The sequence below is a fragment of the Schistocerca piceifrons genome, chromosome 2, assembly GCF_021461385.2.
Source record: "Schistocerca piceifrons isolate TAMUIC-IGC-003096 chromosome 2, iqSchPice1.1, whole genome shotgun sequence".
NCBI lineage: Eukaryota > Metazoa > Arthropoda > Insecta > Orthoptera > Acrididae > Schistocerca > Schistocerca piceifrons.
Genome location: NC_060139.1, coordinates 652649643 through 652674473, shown reverse-complemented (window position 1 = coordinate 652674473; position 24831 = coordinate 652649643). Strand labels below are relative to the sequence as shown.

Genomic DNA, 24831 nt, shown 5'->3' with positions numbered 1-24831 from the left:
CAAATGATTCAACGATAACTGCAATGGAATGCTCATATTTTGAAATACTGTTACAAAGGAGCAGTGGTGGAAGAAAAATGGCACAACAAAGTGCAACCAAGTTGAGCTTTTTGTGGCACGACAGAAGATGCATTTCTTAATTTGCACCACTAGAAACTGGCAGTTCACATGTGCAACTGCTTTCAGCTGCAGCATGCCACTAGCAGTGGTAACATTTTTGCTGTGTGTATGTGAACCCAACCTTAGATTTGAAAGTCTATAACAAGCGGTTGTAATCTCTATGAAATTTAGGTAACCAAGTTTTGAAATAAAACCAAAAAATAATTCGTTTTTTTTTTTTTTTTTTTTTTTTTTTTTTTTTTTTTTTTTTTTTTTTTTTTTTTTTTTTTTTTTTTTTTAATTAACGTACTTTATGTATGTCACTGAAACTCTCTGAAATTCAAGATTGCAGTTTTGAACTATCTGTATCATATAGTAAATATATGGAGTGTACTGGGTTGTTCAATATAATGTGCAAGTGGCCCATTCACAAGCTCAATTATGATAGGCACCCCCCCCCCTCCCCCCCCCCCCTCCGCCATCTCCCCCCTTCCGCCCCCCCCCCCCCCCCCAACTAGGATTTTGAATTTTGCAAGCATGAAATGTGAGCAGATTTCTGATCTGACAGTCCACTGTAGTCAAACATTTAACATAACATACCTAATAATAATAATAAGTTTCTGAAAAAAAAGTTCCCTGAAAGTAATGTATGTTTAGTATTGAGTAAGTGCTGTGGCTACAATGATATTCAGTTACACAAATTACATAAATGAACTGACACATTATGCTGACATTTCATTTGTTTAAAAAAGACCTAATTTGCATGTTGTTATTAATCAGACACAATAATGAAAAAATAAATATCAAATGAAAAAATTCTTATCTCCTTTAGTAATGATATTATGTTCCTTACATGTAGTTTCACAGCATATCTACATCAACCAAAAGTATATTTCAGAAGGTTGATGTTCCACAAAATTTACAACAATTTCATTCAAATTACGACACAATGAAAAAATTTTTAGTATTGCACTAGATGCCAAAATTCTACATAATTTTTATATTTCAATAACAGTTTTTTAACTTCTTATTCACTTTTTTGTTGAACCCTATTCTATTTGAAAAATAAATAAATAAAATAATGAGTCTTGTTACATCACTCTGGTGGTACAAAATGCTAGTCGGCATATATCATAGTGCTACAAATATTTTCCACAAACAATCATTAATACAAGACATGTTTTTGCCACACAGTTTTTGATGTAGTCAGCAAACTTTTTTCAAAGCCATCAGAACCACAGTAAACACATTATAAACCTTCATCATAATCAACAATACAAACACCTAAGATGTGACGCAACTGATCGTGATCCACCACAATTCAGAATGAAGTTTCCTAACACTGACATCATCATCTTCCACATTATCATCACAAAAACACTATTCAATAATACCTCAATACAGCCTGTATCAGATCAATAACTTATCATAATACTTCACCCTAATGCTTCATCATTGCATTACACATAGACACATTGCATCATCATACTCATCTTGTCAACTTCACATTACAAAAATACTCTGAACACAGAGTATCAATAATGAAACAAAAAGCAAACCAGTACATTTCTTTTCAATTAAGTGCTTCTGAAAAATATTGTCATCAGTAATCAGGTTTACTCACAGAATCACTCCTAGCTCTCACTTCTAATAATTTTCAAAACTTATCCTGCCTATATGGTCTGAAAAACAGCCTCATTTCTTAAATGACATGTGTAGTAGCATAATGTAGTTTGGAAAATACTCAAGATATGTTAATATGCAAGAAATTTCATCTTAAAAGCCATTGTAGTTCTCCTATAATAATTATATTCAAATGCTAACTGTAAATCTAGAATATGACAACAGCTACTATCAAGTCTGACCTATCTGACCTTTTTCCAAACAGACACAAATTCACACAAATATAGTACAGCAGTTCCCCAAATATGTCAAAAATCAAGTACAAAGATTTCCGTACAACTAGACAGCACAAAAATCTCAAAATACATTAAGAGACCCAACTTTTCCAAAATATTTTCTAATCATAAACTATAAAATTAAATGTTCATTTTAAAAAAGTAGAATATTTTTCAGATGTACCCAAGATTTATCAAAAAGGCACAGTACTGACTTAAATATTTTTCATTTCAGCAAAATAATTTAAAAATAGTAACAAACTTCACCCATAAAAGTTTCTTAAAACCAAATCATAATAGAAAGACCTAGTGCACAAGAATTATTTCATGAAAAAATATTTTATTCTCTATTACAAATTTTACCACAGAATCTTGAATGGGTCTTGTGCACAAGCCTTGTACAGAGATTTCTTTCTTCTCTCACACCTCCAGGAAAATTTTCATTGTTTCTACCTTCCTTTTGATTGTTCAGCTAGTTTTTCAGCCACAATTATCAAATTATTTGCTAAGGATAGTCATTGTTTGTACCTTGCTTTTGATTGTTCAGCTAGTTTTTCAGCTACAATTATCAAATTATTTGTTAACGAGAGTCACATTTTCTCTCAGTTCACATTTGTTCATAAATGCAGGTACCTTCAATACTTTGTCACACCTTGTATGATTACAGCAGTGGGTGAGTGGTGTAGTGGTAGTCTGGAAATTTGAAAGTGATTAAACATGCCAAGGAGGAGTGCTCACAGGTCAATCTCAGGATCTCTCTTCTGGGACCTCATAACAATTTTACGGTTTGGGATACTGATGAATATGGGGCAAGGTGTATGCTGATGATTTTCTAGCAGTGGTTTCTGTAAACTGAATAACTGTTCTTGAGGAAAAAGCCTTTAGTGCAATGGAGCAGATGAGGAAGTCATGTATAGAAAACATACTGACATATGTAGTGCACAAAACTACCTATGTGCAGCTTAAGAGTAATTCACACATAACTTGAAATCCAGTGTTTACATTAGTCAACAACTCCACAGCTAGAAAGGTAGTCTTCAGATACCTTGTGGAATATATTGATGAGAAGTGTGGTTGCAGGAATATGTATTTGAAGTAGTAGATAAGGCCTCTTATGAGGTGCCTGTGGTAACAAGTACCAATACTTTCAAGCTATCACTGTCCACCATGAACAGTGTGACATCCAGTTTTAGAGTCAGCGTGCACGCACATTAACTCTGTGTAGAGCGGCATAGAATAATTTTGCATTGAGGACAGAGGGGTTTGCTTCGTGAGGCTATCTAGGGCATTCAATACCCCACCTCCCCCCCCCCCTCCCCCCCCCCCCCAGTGGAGTCATACTACTTATTTATCATAACATGCCAGACCTCATTATTAGATTAATGTAGGTACATATTGACTAAGGAGGAGAAACCTGGACAATGCCCAGAGGATAAATGGTGTCAGGATCACCAGCCATCTCCAATTAAACAATTAGAGAGCAGGCACCTAGCCACAGGTAAGAGTCTATGGCTTCAGATATACTGCTACTGGAATACAAAGAAAAGTGTCACTGCAAATGCACTAGATTACAATGGGTGCAAAATAAAGAGTTGCATCTGGCATTGAGTCTGATAGAACATGGGATGGTGAAAGTGAAGCATTCACTGATTACATTATGCATGTGGACCTCGAACCTTGTAATTAAGTGTCTATACCCTTGCCAACACGCACACACCCTGACAAAAAAATAGTGCTGTTCCCACATCTGACACAGGTTAAATGCAGGGTGATTCATGAAGATATGCAAATATTTTAATAAGTTATTTTACAAGTGAGACTAAAGAAAAAGTTTATATAAACATAGGTCCACAAAGGTTTAGTTACAGAGTTATGGCTGATAAAAGATTTTGCCTGAAATTTAGCAACTTCTCTAATATGAAGCTATTACAAAACTGTATGAGGTTAAATTAAAGCACAATTTCCATTTATTTTGTTGTTAATCTAATAAAACATGTCCCAGACATGTATATGCAGTAGTTTTCCAGAATATCCAGAGAACCAAAGACATTATATAGTAAAAATTTTAATTTATTAACTAGTTGGCACAATTTGCTTTTAAAATTTCAGACAATTGCACAAAGTTTTCAACAGAAGTTCTATGGAATTTAATTTTGGAAAAATGATGGTAATAACAACAAAACTGAAACTGTATGAATGTATTAGATAATCTGCTTTCATTAATACAATAGCTCATGTGAATTCATATTAAACTGGAAAAAACAAAGCTCAGTGTTAAGGAAGTTGTACAGTGTACATACAATTTCATGATACATTAACGGTAAATGTTCAGATATGTCTCCACTGAGTGCAATGTGTTTTAGCTGCATGTGTATGAACAGATTTTGTTCTTCTTATTGAATTCATGATGTAAGCAAGTAGTGAATCACATGTATTGACTTTGTCCTCATAAACCATGTCTTTCATCCATCATCATACACAAAAATCCATTCGTGTTAAATCACGCAAAGTGGGTGGCCACAGATGTGTAGCAACACAAACAATCCATTTTTGGGGAAATGTTCATTTAAATATGTAGTAGCAGCGTTCATGAAATGTTGAGGTGCACCATCATGTTGTAAATACATTTGCAATTGCATAGCATGTGGAACAACTTTGAGTAAGCGGGGGATTTCTTCTTGAAGGAATAGCAAGTACCTCTTGACAGTTGGACGTCCTGGGAAAATGAATGGTCCAATAAAGTGTGTGTTGATTATACCACACAAAAACATTTATGCTAAATTGCTGCTTGGAAATTGCGTTGCACTGTTGCATGTGGGTTTGCTTCAGACCATATGTGCTCCTTATGTAAATTTTTTTTACCATCTCAAGTAAATCGTGTCTCATCAGTGAATAAAATGTATTTGTGTAACTATCGATTAGTATTTAACCAGCTGCACTACTCCAAGTGAAGGGCAAGATCTCCTGGATGTAACAGATGCACTTTTTGTTTATGGTAAGGATACACATTATTGTACTTGTGAGTATGCCATACTTAAGATTGTGAAATGCCTAATCATTGAGAGATACGTCATGTACTGGCACCTGAATTGTTGAACTGCATCCATAATATCCTCTTCATTGTCTTCACATATCAAGCACTCAAACTGATTATGAATGCTAGGTAGAGAACCTGTCTCTCATAATATTCAAAATACTCCACTAATGGTTCGTCCATTTGTAATCTTCCAAGTTGGATAATGTATGTGATATCCATTAACTGCAGCCGTAGCATTACCATCACATTTGCTATAAATAAACAACATATCGACATATTCCTCTGTCGTTAATTTGAAAGGAATCCCTATTTCATAAATAATCTACAAATTACAACAGTTACTATGTGGCTTCACTAAATACACTGTTGTTATTATGTTCTTTCACTGAACGATACAGAAAACTAACTTGTCTCAAGGATAGGAAATGACTGAAACAACTCACTAATGGTTGCCACAATGACATAAATGTTTATACGTTCTTAATGGAAAGTAAATAAATTTACTTTGCTTCTCTGGATGTTTTGGAAAACTGCTGCAGATATACATCTGGGACACATTTCATTAGATTCACCAGATCAATAAAAACAAAACAAATGGAAATTGTGATTTACTTTAACCTCGTACAGTTTTGCAATGGTTTCATATTAGCGAAGTTGCTAAATTTCAGGCAAAATCTTTTATTACCCGTAACTCCATAACTAAACATTTGCAGACCTATGTTTATATGAACTTTTTTGTTTGGTTTACTTGTATAATAACATATTAAAATATCTCCATATCTTCATGAATCACCAGGTATGTGCTCAAAAAAAAATACTTACATTAGATTAGAACAATTAACATAATCAATTTTTGACAATATAATGTAAATGGATGGATAGAAAATGTACTTCCAATGGAAGGGCTGAAGGGAAGGAAGAGGGGTGAAGGGAAAGGAACTGGAGAGGTTTAGGAATAGGGGTAGAGTTCAGAAATGTCACTCAGAACCCCAGGTCAGGGGAGACTTACTGGATGGGCAGTAGCTTTTTATATCTTCAATATAAAACACACATATATTTTTATCAAGTTGCATATTGTTCTTCACTCCATACCTAAAATGACCCTGTAAGGGAAGAAAGAGCCTGAGACAAACTTGCAGGACTCTGTGGAAATGGAAAGTAAACTTGAGTGCAATAAACAATTATATCATACTATATTACTGCAAAATGCACCAGCCCTTTTTTCCTTGAACTCAGGATGCATAAAAATATTATGTGTATTTGTTGTTTTCAGTTTTATGTTCTCACAATGCCAACTAATCCCAACAGCTACATTCATCCCATTTAGTTTCTTGTCATAACCAATGGTCTTTTTTAAATGCCCCTTGTGTCTAATAGTTTTAAATCTACAGCTTTAACTACCTTTAGTAGATATTTGACTGTTGTTCACAATGCGGAAAGTAAGTGTGCATTAAAAAATTAGCTCCTTTTTGGATATACAAGGGTTGGAACTTAAATAATGGCAACTATTTATTCACAACCAATACAAAAGAGTTACATGTTTGCACCTGTTACTGTCCTTCAATGTAGTCACCAGCATTGTGTGGAACCTGTTGCCAGTGGTGTGGAAGGCATAGTATACCGTTAGCAGAGCCTGTTATGATGATGTTGTGAATGGAGCGGTCTATTGCCTGTCAAATCTCTGGAACAGTTCTGAAGCGAATTGGTTCCTTCATCTTCAGAATCAAATCAAAGTCACAAGGACTTAAATCTGGGGAGTATGGTGGATGGTAGAGTACTTCCCAGTCCCGTCGACTGAAGAGAGCAGCCACAGTTTGTGCTGCATGCTCCCGTGCATTGTCATGCAAAATGATGGGTGGGTTGTGCAGAAAGTGTTGCCACTTCTTTCACTAGCTCTTGAACACCTTGATGAGACTGTCATGCTGTATGACCTCTAGCACATTCAATCTTGATCCAGCTCCAGTGTTCTTGTTTTGAAAACATAGTGACACCATTACTTTTGACCGCTTGCTCACAAGTGATCACGTTTCCCTTTATTGTGTGCACACTGGTGATGTGGAATGGGCAAGTCAATTTGCTTGGAGGTAAGGTAGGTATGTCAACAATGTGTACTATCAGAGACAATAGTAGATTCCATTGCATGGTGTCTCCACAGCAGTGTTGCCACTATTTAAGTTTCAACCTACATATAATGGAGCCCCTTAGTGACATGGCTGTTAAGGAGGGGAAGGAATCCAGTGTGTACTCTATGTACATACCAGGAGGAGTCATTCTACGTTTGGAATGAGTGCTTCTGGATGCCACACAGGGTGCACCAAACTGCAGGTAGTGGCTCATGTTGGTACTAATGATGTGTGTCACTGAGGATCAGATGAGATTCTCTCTAGTTTCAGGCAGCTAACTGAAGCAGTAAAGACTTACAGCCTTGCTTCTGACATGAAGGCTCATTTCTTGACTTGCACCACAGAGTGGTGTCTTTCCAGGTTCTGCTAAATAGGTCAGGAGTCCCACTACATGCAGAAAGTGGCTCCACAAGTAGCGGGGACTGTATAGAGGGGATTGGACAAATTTATAGGTTAGAGGATTTTTGGAAAGTGCAGAAAGGGCTTCAGTTTCAAAGAGTGCAGGAGGAACACAGGAAGATGGTGGACATAGGAACATTCAATATTGTAGTTGTGAACTGTCATAGCTGTGTTTGAAAACTACCAGAGCTCCAAGCTCTAATAGAAAGTACTGAATCTCAAATGTTACAGGCGCTGGCCAGAAATAAGTTCAGCCAAAATTTTTACAGAGGACCTAACTGTGTTCAGAAAGGACAGATTAAATACTGTTGGTGGTGGAGTGTTTATTGTTGCCAGAAGTAGTTTACCTTGGAGTGAAATTGAAGAAAATAGTTCCTGTGGGTTAGTATGGGTAGAGATTATACTTGTCAACTGAAATAAATTAATAATTGCTTCCTTTTACTGACCCCCATGGCCGACATGATACAGTGTCCAAACATTTCAAAGAAAACTTGAATGTCATTCCAAATAGGTTCACCACTCATCTACCCTCAATATGTTGGAGAAAATACATGTTTAACGTCAGTGACACATAAAACATCATCCAAAATCAAACTGAATGCCTTCTCATAAAATTATTTTGAAGAACTAGTCCAAGAGCTCCCTTGAATTGTAAATGGTTGCAAAAACATGCTTGACCTCTCAGCAACAAATAATCCTGACCAAATAGAGAGCATCTTGACAGATACAGGGATTAGTGACCATAAGGTTGTTGTAGACTGAATACATAATATCCTCACCCACAAAAAATAAACACAAAATACAATCATTTAAAAAATCAGATAAATGTTCACTTGACACCTTCCTAAGAGACAATGTCCACTATGTAAGTGCAGACCAGATGTGGTATAAATTCAAAGAACTAGTATCAATGGCAGTTGCGAGATATGTACCAAATAAATCAATAAGAGATGGCACTGGTCCCCATGACATGATTTCCTGTCAGAAAGGTAAGAGTTGATAATAACTGACAGGAAGTCATCAAGCACAACAGATGTAATAGCCAGCATTCCCAAAGAAAGTATTATAGTCCCTCTGTTATTCTTGATCTACATAAATGTTTTAGGAGACAATCTGAGCAGCCTTCTTAGATTGTTTGTAGATGGTGCTCTCATTTACCATTTATGTAAAGTTGTCAGATGATCAAAATGAATTGCAAAATGATTTAGACAAGATGGAATGATCACATAGATAATGTTGCGGGGAAAGCAAAGCAAAGATTGTGATTTATTGGCAGAATACTTACAAAATGTAACAGGTCTACTGAACAGACTGTCTGCCCTCTTCTAGAGTAATGCTATGCAGAGTGGGATCCACATCAGATTGAACTGATAGGGGAGATTGAAAAACTTTAAAGAAGGTCAGCTCATTTTGTACCATTTCAAAACAGAACAGAGAGTGCCACATATATAATACATGGATTGGGTTGTGCAGTCACTAAAACGAATCTGTTTTTCACTGTGGCAGTATCTTCTCATGAAATTTGAAACACAGACTTTCTCCTTAGTGTGTGAAAATATTTTGTTAGTGCCTACTTACATAGGAAGAAATTATCATCATAACAAAATAAGAGAAACCAGAGCTTGCACAGAAAGATTTTAGTGTTCATTATTCCTGCGCATTATTCTCGAGTGGGACAATAGAGCTTAAAGGTGGCTCGATGAACCCTCTACCAGGCACTTAATTGTGAATTGCGGAATAATCACGTAGATGTACAGGTATGAGGTTTGACATGATAGTATATCAACACATCATCATCATAATGATGCTGCTTGCTCATAACAAGGACTGGCAACCATCCATTACTGAAAATGACAGCCTTTGAATAAAGATTCCACTTGTACATCTTTTTGAAATGATGTATATCTTTTCCTTATTAGACTTGCCTGCTTATGGCCCATGCACAAAAATTTCATAATCATCGTTTGTGCTGTTGTTAACACTAGCAAACAAGCATCAGTAAACTGATCATGAGTTTAAACAGTTGGTGAGCACAAGTGAAAAACATTTGAACGTTTGATCATACACAGTACACATTTTCTGACATTCCATTGGCTGTTGAGATTTCATTGAAACTTGCAAGAAAGTTTGCTCACTCATTTGGATGTGAACAAACTGTGAAAGAACTTTTAATGTCATGTCAACAAAATGGAGAAATTAATAAAACAGGCATTCAGTTGAATGGAATTATTTCTATATCTGAAATTGAACTAAATTTACTCAGAATTTGCTGAAAAAATTAAGAAATGCACATTTTTTAAAGCCTGTCAAAAAGTGGAACTTAATATAATTACTTTTGGATTAAGGGGGACCACTCAGAACAAGCTGAATCATGGAGTCACAGACAGGCACACACAAAAAGAAAGAAAACTTGCTACCTTTCAGAGTGGCCCTTTTTTGAACTAGAGTAAAATACATACAGTAAACACAAACACACAAGCCTGGAAAAGGATCACTCCAAAAGGTAGCATGTTGTCTTTCTTTTTGTGTGTGCTTATCTGTGACTCCATGCTTCGGCTTTTGCTGAGTGGTTTCCTTTAATCCAAAAGCATTTAAATTCTGTCAGAATTTTACCAATACATATATAATCTATGACATTAAAAGCTTACTGTAGCTTTAGTTTTGAAGGTTTCAAATATTTTCAAAAGTTTTCTGTGGCCTTAGCTTTAAAAATTTAAGATATTTTCAAAACGTTTTTTTCTTAATTACAGAATTAATATTTTAACTGACTTAAATGAGTATTAAAATCATGAAATTTTTATGATTAATGAATTGACACATTTTTACCATTTTAAATTGCTTTTGAAGTTTTTAGAAATTGTTCATTCGTAATAATATTAATTACTGAATCACATGCCAATAAGATTATACTAATGAAAGAAATAATATGAATATATTTTCTAGTGTCAAAGTCCTGGCAATGACCTTTATTTTGTCTCAACAGAATTAATAATCCTACTCAGAACAGTTGCAAAAATTCTACAGTACTATGGGAAATGAAATAGAATTTACTGCATTATAGGAAACTTACAAAATAACCACAAATAAGGTGTTTATCCTAGGGGCATCACGATGTTTTGTTAAGTGCCTGTATTAGCATGAAGTGCAACAGCTGCCCACTAGTCATGGCCAAAAAATTCACTAACTTTATTTCTACTTTGATGTAACTAGACATTTATAGATTCTTTATTAATGTAATACAGAATGACACCTGTTAACAGTTTCCGAGCAATGTAGTACCAACCACTAGTTAATCCACTGCACTCATATTCCCCATCCATTCAGCCATATTTATGTTTTCTTTGGTTTAAAAAATTGTTTGAGATTGTTTCAAAAGAATACAACCAATTTCATTCCCCATCTTTATCAAATTTAAACCTGTGCTCATCTCCAATGATCTTGCCATACTAATATTCCTTCATTTTGTAAACAGTTGCCTGTACACTGAGGTGACGAAGGTCATGGGACATCTCCTAATATCATGTCAGACAACCTTTTGTCTTGACATAGTATTAACTCAACAAGTTGTTGGAAGTCCTCTCCAAAAATATTTTGTCATGCTGCCACTATCACCATCCATAATTGCAAGAAAGTTGCCAGTGTAGGATTTTGTGTACAAAATGACCTCTCCATTATGTCCCATAAATGTTTCATGGGATTCATCTCAGGCAATCTTAATGGCCAAATCATTATCTTGAATTATCTAGAATGATTTTTCAAACCATTTGCGTGGCACATTCTTATCCATAAAAATTCCATCGTTGTTCAGGCATGACATGCGTGAATAGCTGCAAATGGTCTCCAAGTAGCCAAATATAACCATTTCCACTCAATGATCCATTCAGTTGGAACAAATGACCCAGTCAATTCCATGTAAACACAACCCACTCCATTATGGTGCCACCACCAGCTTGCACAGCACCTTGTTGACAACTTAGGTCCATGGCTTCTTGAGGTCTGTGCCACACTCGAACCCTACCAGCAGCTCCTACTAGCTGAAAGTGGGATTCATCTGACCAGGCCAATTGTCGAGTGTCCAAATGATATGGTCATGAGCCCAGGAGGTGCACTGCAGGTGAAGGCATGCTATTAGCAAATTCATTTGCTTCGGTCGTCTGTTGCCATAGCCCTTTAACACCAAATTTCACCACACTGTACTAATGGGTACATTCACTGTACATCCCACATTGATTTCTATGATTATTTCATTGCAAATGCCACATTGATTTCTATGATTATTTCATTGCAAATGCCGCTGATCCAACAATGTTGGTCAATACATTGTCCATAGTAAGAGGTAACGCCTGAAATCTGGCATTCTCGGTACACTCTTGACGTCGTGAATCTTGGAATACTGAGTTCCCTAATGATTGACAAAATGGAATCTCCCATTCATCTACCTCCAAGTACTATTCTGCATTCAGAGTTTTGTAATTCCTTTCATGCAGCCATAATCTTGTTTTAACCCTTTTCACATGAATCATCTGAGTACAAATGACAACTCCACCAATGCACTGCCTTTTCTACATTGTTACTATCATCATCTGTATATATACATACCACTATACCTTGACTTTTGCCACCTCAGTGTAACAGTGTCACAATTGTAGCACCTTTGAATGTTTTAGAACGCTTATGTAGGACTGTTTACTAATTGACTACAATTTAATCAGAGTCCATTATTTAACAAATTTCACTGGTGTACAGTCTACATTACAATAGCCATTCTAAAAACACTGTATTATCTCACTCAAGTTCCAGTGCTGAAAAAGTGCAGTTGAATGTTAAATATGAAGTAAATATTCTGAGACCACTCTGTAAATAATGATTTTTTTTTTTTTTATGGTATCCTTTTGGCAAATATACAGCAGTTTTACCTCAATTTGCCTTGTGTTTCAGAAGTGGTCTGAGGAGGAGTGCAAGTCAGAATAATTTATCTTCTGCAAGACAGGTACAGTTTAGATGTAGTTAGAATCAATTTTGGTTGCATATTTTAGTTACATATGCTTTGCTTTTCATAAAATGTGACCATATTTTTTCATGGATCCCAGGGAAAAAAGTCACTGAAATATGGAAAGTAGTCAAATTATGTTTTTTAAAAGCATGATACATTATAAAAGTAAAGACTTAAAGTTACCAAAAATTTTAATATTACAGTGTTGATATGAATTCATTATAACCAAATTTTACAGCTTTGAGTATCCTTGTAGAAATCATTTCTAGTTCAACTGATTGAGTTGTCTAACTGATGGCAGCTCAAATCCCCATCTGGCCATTCACATTTAGGTTTCCCATGCTCTTCAGAAACTGCTTAAGAAAAATGCCAGGACGATTCCTTTGAAAAGGACACAGCTGGTTTTCCTCCCCAATTTGCAATTGTACTCATTGGCTTTAAAACATTAAACCTCAATCTTCCTTTTCCCATATTAAAAACAAATCTGGGTGCATGATAATGATCACTGTTACAATTTAAACAGTTACTTTGAGTCAGTTACTTATAGAATTCAAACTGATTTGTATTCAATACCATGCAATAAGCTTATAGTGCCTTAAAGTGGTAGATGAAACAAACTGTAGATGTATTTAGAGGACTTTTTTTTTTTTTTTTTTCAAAAGTGCTAGAAGCTACTTCAGCATTTACTAGATACAGGTTTCTTACTTAAATACTAAATACAGTATCCATGCAAATATGAATATAGTAACATTATTGATTCATTTTCTTAATGGAAATTTAAATGTTCTACAAGTAAGTGTGATGATGTTACTCAACTGACAGTTTGAAACTAACCACTATAATCTTTCATAGTAATAATACTCAATGGTTTGACACCATAATGTCCAAAAGATCTAACATATTTCAATTGAACTATCATACATAATTAAGTAAAAGGACCATAGGACAGATTGTCTAATGGTTATAATGATATTTGGAGACATGACTCAGTATATCTTTGGATTCAGTTAACTTCAATGATTTGCATGTAAAGCATTGGTAAATAGTTAACTTGATCATGAAAATAAAAAGAAGAGAATTGATTTTGGAGACTGGCATGGGACATAGATAACTCAGACACCAGAGTGTCCTCCTGATGAAGGAAGTGGGGAGAAAAAGGGGGAGGAGAAGGCACTGGAGAAAGTATTAGGTCCCAGATAGTACAATTTTAAGTTCTATGTCAGATTTAGTTCAGAGATGATACATAGGACAGACAATAAAATGGAATTTGGATCGTTTTATCACTCACCAGGCTCATCTGATGTAAATGAAAGGTTTAGAGAAAACTTCATTTCACTTGTACTTAAGGAAAGCCAGAATGATCCATCCCTTGCATGTTAATTTTAGCAAATAGAAGGAACATTTTTTCTAAAACAATTAAACATATTGCTCTGAAATTTGGGCTTCGTGTTCATTGAATATTTCTCTACAAAGTTATAATGCCATGTTAAGAAATATTTATTGGTTCTTGTTCCACAATTTCTTTAAACAGATACTTATTTTTTTCTCTAAAAATTTGCACTTTTTCTCTATAACTCTTGAATTATACAATATTTTTTTTAGAATTTGTTATAAAAATGAAGGAAAGAAGTAAACAATATTGTGTGTAGAATGAGATTTTGACTCTGCAACAGAGTGTGCTCTGATATGAAACTTCCTGGCAGATTAAAACTGTGTGCCAGACCGAGACTCAAAGGTAGGAGACGAGGTACTGGCAGAAGTGAGGTTGTGAGGACGGGGCGTGAGTCATGCTTGGGTAGCTCAGTTGGTAGAGCACTTGCCCACAAAAGGCATAGGTCCCAAGTTCGAGTCTCGGTCCGGCACACTGTTTTAATCTGCCAGGAAGTTTAATATTGTGTATAAATTTCATTGATATATTGTCAGCAGTTTTTGAGAAAATGTCCCTCAAATACGAAAATTTTAAAGTTATGGGAAATGGCTTCCAAAGTTTTTTAATACATTATTGCCCCATGTGATGGATTATCAGCATCCTCTTCTTTTTCCAGTGTTAGTTTCCTTTTCAATGGTATTTTCTTCCCTTTTTCTGCATGTTGTAGACTTTTGTCTCTTCTTCCTGCACCTCTTAGTCTTTCTTCTTCAATAAGGCGCATTGTGGAAATGGTGTTGTGTCCTGGTTGAAAACCTAAACGTTTCAGCACATCACATTTGATAATGTTTCCTTCAGTGTATGTTGCCACTGCATCATACACTCCAAAATGCAATGTTTTTATCTGTACAAACACTCTTTTGGGAAACCTAATCCAAATTAAATTATTTGCACTTTCATTTGGATTTTGTGTTTTTGCATGTAAACACTTTTCCAATAAACTTGGCAGTGATAAATCTCTGATTACATCAATTACAGCATTTGGAAAACTGTTTTTATGAGTATATTCCTTTCCTGATTGGTACTTACATCATGAGTCATCACCTGTGGAGCCCAGTGCATGTTGTGGGTGCTCATTTGTTGATGCAGTACGAAAAAATTATGCCCATACTGTTCTCCTCATGTGCTCACTGCTTCTTGTATTTTGCCTAATTTCACACCCATAATACCTCTGCAATCTATCAATAGCTTCATCTGTCAATCTTCCTCTTCCTCCAAGGGTCTTACCATCACTAAGCTTCTGGGATCCTAATGTCTGCTTTAGTTTGCGCAAGCGAGTCCCCATGTGCTTCTGCACATGTCCAATGCACCCCTGATCTGTAATATGAATTTCATTGCCATAAGGTTTGAGTTACTCTACAGCTTTATATCCCTGAGAACCACCATATCCTAAATAGTTAGTGTATCATACATTATACTACTCATGTGATCTGGAAAGAATTGCTTTCACTGCCTCTACTTCCATTGCTCCACTCGTGCCGTGAAAATTTGCTTCACAACTTTCACTATGTTCGTCCTTGGTATTGCACTTACATCTACAAAGTTTTGAGAGAATAGTAACATCAATTACTTTGCAACTGTCTCCACAGGTAGCTGTCACAATTCCATTTAGAGATTTATGACCTCTATGTTGCCATGATCCATCTAAAGCAACAGTTAAATCTCTACAATTCCCATTATCTGTCACAGCTTCTTCAACTGCTTTCTCCATTGTTGCTTGAGGAACATCTTCACCAGAAGATCCCACCAATTCATTATAAAATCCAAACTTGGTTGGTGGTTTTGGCAAGTTCATAATTCCACATAGCATTGTCCCTGCAGCACTGCCCTTGCCAATGCAACGCAAGCCATACACTAGCCTAACATTTATATCACACACTTTCTTTCCACTATTACCACTATGAGGAATGCTATTAGAATTGGAAAACGAAACTTCTGCAGCACATTTGTTACACTTCAATAACATTTTACATACCAAACCAATGTGTGAAGTTATTTTCAAATCCAGTCCTCTTTCTTTCCAAACTTGGCATAATACGTTATGTTTAAAAATATTAGAGAGCAAGGAAATGTTAATTATTTCATTCACATCATTACTTTCACTTTCATAGTTTTCGCATTTTTCTTTGCTGTCACAAAGTTTCTTGCTGGAAGAAATTCTATCACATTCATTTGGAGTAGTTGGTGAAGCAGTCTGAGCAGCATCTCCCTTTGAAACAACTAAAGATTTCTTCTTCCATTCATTGTGCCTTTTCTTAAACACTCAATTGTTGAAATGGGGCATATTGATATCCACAAACCAAATACGTAAAACAGGTACGAGCAAAATTTGTCAAATACGCAAAATAGAACAGCTAAACAACACAAAGCGAACTCCACAGGTCAACACACACAGTATAGCATTTATGTTTACTGATATGAACAGTCACTTGTCACAGAGATAAAGCCATACAATGTTGGAAAACAAAACACTGTCTAATTCCACAAAGATACCTTGCTTGCAGCCAGCGAGTTATTATCGCTAAGTTTAATTTAACAGAGACAATGGCTATGCACTTAGCAACACCTGGAAGAGTACACTGGATAAAGAAAAACCACAGAGGAAAACTTCCTGCTCTTTACCTCCTGATTCAAGGGATGGCGCTGCAAGCAACGCGGGATCTAAATTACATCTATGGAAGTAAAGAGCACCACTTCACTATGTGCCATATCGCTGTTGCTATGATGTATTCCAGCCAATCAGAAGTCGTCCTTAGAATATAAAAGTGGGTGCCTTGCTAGTTTACGACAGTCAGTTTTAGTCCTGATGATGACCATGGAGGTAGTGGTCAGAAGCTTGGAGTTTTATCCTAAATTGATGTGGCATGTACACCGAGAGATTTTTATTCAAGAAATATGTCATGAAAGACTTCATAGCCAACTTGCTTTAAATGTTAAAAAATGTAAAATTGTGTACCTCACAAAACGAAAATATGTAGTATCTTATGACTATAATATGAATGAGTCACAGTTTGAATCAGTCAACTAATACTAATTTCTATGTGTAACGCTTTGTAGGGATTTGAAATGGAAAGTTCACGTAGACTCAGTTGTGGGGGTAGCAGATGGTAGACTTTGGTTTATTGGTAGAATACTGGGGGAGTGCAATCAGTCTATAAAGGAGACTGCTTAAAAATCACTTGTGTGACTCAATGTAGAATAGTGCTCAAGTATGTTGGTGGGACCCATACCAAATAGGCTAAAAGGGGAAATTGAACATACACAGAGAAGGGCAGCATGAATAGTCACATGTTTATTTGACCTGTGGGAGTGTGTTACAGAGGTGCTGAAGAAACTGAGGCAGAATCTTGAAGATAGACATAAACTATCCTGAGAAAGTCTACTAACAAGCCGGCTGGACTTGCCGAGCGGTTCTAGGCGCTACAGTCTGGAAACGTGCGACCGCTACTGTCGCAGGTTCGAATCCTGCCTCAGTCATGGATGTGTGTGTTGTCCTTAGGTTAGTTAAGTTTAAGTAGTTCTGAGTTCTAGGGGACTGATGACCTCAGCAGTTAAGTCCCATAGTGCTCAGAGCCATTTTTTTCTACTAACAAAATTTCATTTAAATAATAACTCTATGAATATACTACATCCCCCTATGTATCACTCACATAGGGATTGTGCAGACAAGATCAGAATAATCATAACATAAACAGAGGCACTGAAACAATCATTCTCCCTGTGCTCCATATGTGAATGGAACAGGATGAAACTCAAATAACTGGTACAATGTGATGTACCCTCTGTCATGCACTTCATAGTGGTTTGCGGAGTATGGATGTAGATGTATGTAAATGAGTTATAAGTGTAGATGGATAGATGAGGGAGAGAAATTATAAGTGGAAGTAATGATACACTTAAGAAATAGAAGGAAAAAATAATTAAGCAAATAATGAAATTCTACCTTTGGGCAAAAAAGAAGTGAGACACGTTTTTAATGGGGATGAGGGTATGATGGAGAACAAGTTCCCATTTCCAGAATTCTAGGAAATCAGTGTTTTTGATTAGAGGCCAGTGACCTGTTGCCACAGAAATCCACATTCTGAATGAAACAATATGTGCAAAATTTCTTGATGTCCAACTGGACAATAAGCCAAAATGTGTTGCTCAATGTTTTGAATTGAGGGGAAGCTTCTCCTATATACATATAAAGGAATGGTCCAATCCGATATGTCAAAATATAACCTGAAATTGTTCATAGAGCAAGCAGACACTGACAGAAATGCACTGTCAAAATTTTAGCTGCTAAGGTGCACTGCAAGTATTTTTTTAAAAATATGTTAAAGTTACTCATTTTTGTTGCATGAAGATACAGCACTCCCCCCCCCCCCCCCCCCCCTCCCCGCCCCCCACTGTTTGCTGCCCAAACTGGTGAACAAGCAAACAGAGCCACGACAGGAGAAAGTAGCACCACATAGTGTGAAGTCAAAATTTTAAGCAGTTAACTGTACCAAAAATGTCTCAAATCATTAATCTGTAGAATAACTTTCAGTTCATTTCATCAGCTAAATGGTTGGAAATGTAATTTTTAGACAAGTGATTATCAGAGGAAAAAATTCAATGCAATGTATTATGTTACATTACAAAAGACTTACTTCAATTTGGAATTTAATATGTTGACATGAAACATTTATAACAATTTCTGTAGTGTAGTTGTTATGATAATTTTTGGATAATGTGTATTTCACTAAAAGTGAAGCTGTTCCTTGACTATTTCCAGTGGCTGTCTCAAAAATGCAAAGTGTCTATTGCATGATGAAAACAAATATTTCTTTACACAAGGCACACCTGATAAAAGAAAGAAAAATTAATGTATTTAGGCACATCACAGTAGTTACTAGTTTTATTTAGACAGAACTGAGATGGAGTAAGTAATGGTCATGGCTGTTATTCTGCATATTATACTATGTACCATGCATACTTAATCAAATTTCTAAAACATGGTGATGCAAACTGACACTGCAGAAATGAGTGAAGTTTAACAATACTGTACCACTGATAAACCAGAAATGATAAGGAAGTATCAGAAATTATGTTGTCTAACAAATTTCTGAAAAATACATTACAGTGTTGAAAAATTTCTCTATCGAGAGGGTGATTCTTTTTGTTGCCTTCTTAAAGACAGATATGATGTTAAATCCAGGCCAAGAGACCAACAAAACTAGTGAATTATTTGCTGAAACTGGTAAGAAGATGTCCAAGATGTAACACTGAAAATTATTCTCTACCACTTTTCCAGAATTTGCTATGTTGATTACAAGATTTTTGCAAATAAACAGTCCTTTTTTTAAATTTCTGGTCCTAATTTGCCTTGGGATTCCTGAGGACAGGAATAAAGCTGCAGAAGCAGTAATCCACTGATACTTATCACTGTAATTGTTATATATGAATGTGTCGCAGCATTCATCAACTGCACAAACAACTTTGTCTTCCTTTTGCTCAAAAAGAGAAAGTGGAATCTGCACACGGTTCTTGCACAAAGCCTGACTGACTGGCTTTATACACTGCATTTTAGGACAAAAAAAGAACCTTTGTGTATATGTCAGCTACAAATTTCTCGTTTTTTTATTTATGTTAATCACATCTCCTCTACACATTACTTGAAGTAACTTGGTAATTTTGCAGCTTCCTTTTCCATATAATTTCCTGAATACCAGTATTTTTAATTAGATCAACAAAGAATCAGTAATGTTAATATCACTTGCTGTTCAGAGGAACAAGTGATCTAGGTCTCCCTCAGTAATGATGCACTGACTCCCATTATTAGTTCTAAATCTTTCGAATAGTTTTTCTTTCAAAATTTTGTGAGTTTCATTTTGGCGCATATGTCATACTTTATGTAAATCTTTGTTTCATTTATACAATTTCTGTTCAGACTTTATGAAATTGAGTCAGCTTTCCACAAAGCAAAACTTTATGCATTTTTGAAATGACATTTTCATGCTGCAGCAGAGTGTGTGCTGATTTGAAACTTCCTGACAGACTGAAACTGTGTGCCGGACTGAGACTTGAGATGAGGTACTGGCGGAAGTAGAGCACTGAGGAGTGGTTGTGAGTTGTGCCTGGCTAGCTCAGTCAGTAAAGCAGTTGCCTGTGAAAGGGAAAAGGTCTCAAGTTTGCATGTCAGTTCAGCACACCGTTTCAATCTGCCTAAAAGTTTCAGCATTTTCTCCTTCCTTCTTTCTTTGACACTGAAGGCTATTGCCATACCTGTTTTATTTGGGCTAGGAAAGTGCTGTATTTTTGTTCTGGATTTTAATGAAGACAACAGTCATTGTTTGAACCACAATTCACAGAATCATCAGTTATTTCCTATTTCTTCTGATGTTTCCATAATTACTTATGAATGAGTATCCATAAAATTAACTAATAAATAGTACTCATGTATGTCTTCAGAACATAGTGCATTCATCATATTTCGTCCTTGCAAGGCTGAAAACAATAACTGGATTCCACATTACTGTGAAAATCTAACATCTGCACAAACACAGATGCTATTACCAAGTTTCTATGAAGAACTCACAAAGAAAATTAATTCTGGTTATCTCCACTGTTAACACTTAGCAATACTGCAAATGCAATTATGGACATTAAATGAGGTACAAATTCAAGTGGATACAAACTGTGAACAGTTGTTTCAGAGAAATTATCAATGGAATTGATATTTGCTTTACAAATTATGATTGTTTTGTGCCATGTTATCTGTTTACCTATGTGCTGTCAACGAAGCCTATGTGCCCACCCATGTTGCTCATGCACTGTCTGCTACAGCTACAACAGGGTTTTAATTTCTCCAGCTGCCTGATGAGCTATGAATTTGACAATTTTCAAGAATACTTGCAGTGTTGTGTTTCTTTCAGTGTGTTCTTCATGCATATAAATATCAGGGCGGGTTTCAACCTGTCAGATTGGACAATTGCCTGGTGAAATGCATGGTTCAAAAAATTTATTAATAATGTATAATTTCTTATCATCATAATCATAATTTTCAAATTTGTCTGTCATTGGACATACACCACTAGATACTGACTTCCTACAGACATTTCCATAGATTACATCCTTCAGCTATATGCACTCATGTTGCACCCACATATTATCTAACATTGTACAGACGCATTCCACTAGTAACTTCTCTCAATTTTTTCTTATCTCTAGAAAACAATAATGGAAGTATCTTTGTCAATCTACCATCCACTCCTCTTTCACATGCCTTGCCCCTCCAATTTCAGTTTTATTATGGATACAGTTGTTACCTGTTCTGTCTGACAGTTTTCATGTTGTTGTAACATGACATGGGTCATGACATAGTAACTCTAGAAGCTCACTATTAGATAAGAGGTGATATGGGATTTTGAGGTCATCCATTTCTTGGTTCATGAGTGGCTATGTATGGGAGTGAAATGGAAACTGGGTCAAACTAAGATTCTTCAGATACCTGTGGCTGGAGACAGAACACAATGATGATGTTAGGTTAAGGAGGCAGATATGATGATAATAGGGAAAATAAGACTCTGGGTTGGTTTAATGGTCTGCTTTTTGTTGCTTCTTCACATGGTAGCAATGAACATGCAGGAGAGTACAGACAATCATTTATAAAAACATGGATGAGGCTTACTAGATTCTCCAATCAGTTACCACAACAAATAGCCACCCTGACCTATAATAACCAGTATTAAGTGAGGAATGTAGGAATATACTACAACCCCACTTGGGTCACTCCAATAGGGACAAAGAAGGCTAGTTGACCCTAATTAAAGTAAGCACAGATGAACTAGAAAAATCCTTCTTCTCACACTGTTGATGTGAATGGAACTGAAAAAAACCCTAATCCTTCTGGTATGCACTGCACAGTGGTTTGCACTGTAGGTGCACAGAAATATATTTGCAACTGATTCCCACTTCAGTGTTATTTGCAGACATTACACTACAATTTTAAAGCGCATAATAAAAGCAATTTGAAGTACAATTTGTGTGTGTTTATGTGTGCGTGTGTGTGTGTTTGAGAGAGAAAGAGAGAGAGAGGGAAGGGGGTGGGGGGTGAATACAGTAGGGCCTATTAATTGAAAAAGTGGCTCTGTAATACAGCATACTTCATCATATTCATGTTTTACAGTTGATCTTACTTCTTGCCTTATCCTTCAATCTATTTACTGATTTATTACAAAATATTCATTTCTAAAATCATGAATTACTCTTAAACAACTGTATGTCTGTGTTCTTTCTACTACAGTCACACATTTATGAATTTTGTTAAGTATCCATATAATAAATATTTTCTTCTTTTGTTTTTTTTAGTGTATTTTGAAAGCTGATGCATATTTACATTTTTCAGATGAATAGAGACACCCTGTGGCCTGATGAATAGAAGATATCTTGAAGAATCTTAATTTGATATATAAAATGATGGTTAACAACATGAAAACATTGTAATGTGATATGATAGATTATCTTAACAAAAGCTATGGTGTTAAGATGCTAGCAAGTGTAAATAATCAGAGAGGAAATTGAAAATAAGATCAATATTTGGGGTTACCTATTACTGTTCAAATGGCAGTGTCCTACTATTAGAGAAAAGATATGTCACTAGAAGGAATAAACATAAATACTGAAGCAGGCTGTGATCTAAAGTGCAATCTGCTGTACAACTGCTAAGTACTTTTGTAAACTCACCGCTGTGATGAATGCTGATTTTCATGTTATCTATATTTTTAACTCATGACCACAAACATATACAACTTTCATGAGGTTTTCCATATATTGAGTATTGTGTAATTTAGAGAAGAATTTGTCATTGTTGGAACAGTTGGCTGTAATCATTTTTGTAACAGGATATGTGAAATAGTACAGAGTCATAATAACAATTAAATTCTGTACAGTTTACAGATATACATTATAAATTTTGTTACAAAGATATTAGATGTTTGTACAAGAATAGTACTCTACAAAGGCCTAAGGTATTGATATAGAGGAGGAACCATATATAAGTTTAGACTCCAGTGTTTAACATGAAAGGAAAACTTGTATTCTGTGTGACAAGCCTAGAAATACAGAGAAATAAATGTTGCTAGAAACATTAAAACCATGTTAAATTATCCCCATTGTCCTTTCACTGTTTTTAGTATGTGTGAGTCTCACAACAGGTGGTTTTCTATCAATTTGGAGCCTGAGTGACCTGTCCCCCTCCCCCTTGGGTAAGAAGCATAAAAATTCTGACAGCTACAGATAAAAACAGCTTTTCTATTTTAAGCATTTCTGCCATCCTGAAGGTACAAATAGTAAGTACTGAGGAGTCAGATTAGTTGCTATTTGAGCTCTCTTACAATGAACCCCCCCCCCCTCCCCCCCTCTCTCTCTTTTGGTCTGTCTGTCTGTCTGTCGGTCTCTCTCTCTCTCTCTCTCTCTCTCTCTCTCTCTCTCTCTCTCTCTCTCTCTCTCTCTCTATCTATCTATCTCTTAAAAAAAAAAATCAATCTAACCCTATACCACAATAAGATTTTATAATCTGCCATCTAGCTTTTCAAACCATCTGAATTGCAATTTGCCATTGCCTTATCACTGAACAAAATGCTTTCTGTTATTCTGCCTGCAACTATTCCTATGTAATTATAGCATCACATCCCTACATGTTGTTGCTGCTATGTTTCTGTGTGAAATATAACTGAATAAATTTGCCTGTCAAATACAACGTGTGAAAAAATATCCCTTATTTTAGAGGTGGTAAATGCACCAACACAAGACAAAAGTGTCCAGTAAACATAGGCCCTAAAGTGTATTTCTTAAGAGTTATGAGCACATGTTCATCTTGACTAATGTGAAACACCCTTTTATGGAACAAGTGCTCATACCTCTTAAGGTATGCAGTTTAGAACCTAAGTTTAATGGACATTTTTCTTGTGTGGTCCATACTACCACCTCTCAAAATACAAGATTTTTTGTTTTAACATTCTATATACTTGGATTAATTTTGTTTGTAATTTCCTCAATTCTATTCAGTTCAGTTCAATTCAATTCAATTTCTTTACTCATCTGTTAATAATAAACAATGTATAGATGTAATCAGTTCATAGCCAAGTCTAGTTACAATAACTTTTTTTAATATTTAAGTTGTTTAACAATCATCTTACACAAGTACAGGGTGACTCAGAATAATGGAAATGTTTGAAATGAGTAGTGGTAGCCATGGGCAAGTGGCAGCACTGCGGTTTCATGATACTTAGTGAGTAAACAGTCTGCCATCTCAGTAACCATGGATCAGTGGAACAGATAACAGTGTGTGCTAGCCATAAAAATGTTTAATAAAAACAATGATAGTTTGGTAGTGGCACAGAGGGGGTTTTGACGTTTTTATAATTTAGGACATCATGAAGCCATTCTGTCAAAACATGCAATAAAATGTGTTTTTGACTGGAGACTCGATCTGCCCTCAAGAAGAAACCAAAAGGATGACCAAGAAGTGTGCATTCTCCAGTGAAAACTAATGTTGTACGTGAACCTGTCTTACAGTCTGTATATGTAAATGGTTTTAGTTTTTCATATTCAGATATTCTTCAATGCTATAAAAGCTATACACTATTAAAATTATTTTACCTCTATTCTAAATATATGAAATTCTTTAATTTTCTTTACTGTAGCAATGAAAGTCATCTCTGTTTCTTGTTTTGTAGTTACGAACTTCATTGTTCAAGGGCAGCTTCCCCTTGCGCAATATCTTTGATGTACTGAATTACTATTTGTCAGCCCGTGACCTGGGTAAAATGTTTTTAAAAGTCTTAATGAATACAACATTCTCAGGAATGAGTGCTTGAAATTTCCTAAGT

At 35.7% G+C, this 24831-nt stretch overlaps 1 protein-coding gene across 1 annotated transcript in view; it reads left to right on the top strand.

The window, feature by feature from the left end:
• LOC124775701 (kinesin-like protein KIF19) overlaps nucleotides 1–23050 on the top strand; it is a 471390-nt gene extending 448340 nt beyond the window's left edge. Inside the window, exons 16-17 of the mRNA XM_047250529.1 lie at nucleotides 12495–12546; nucleotides 22347–23050. Coding sequence (XP_047106485.1) covers nucleotides 12495–12546; nucleotides 22347–22379 — 85 coding nt within the window. The 3' untranslated portion in view covers nucleotides 22380–23050. The remainder of the gene's footprint in view (nucleotides 1–12494; nucleotides 12547–22346) is intronic.
• Nucleotides 23051–24831: the final 1781 nt, after the last annotated feature.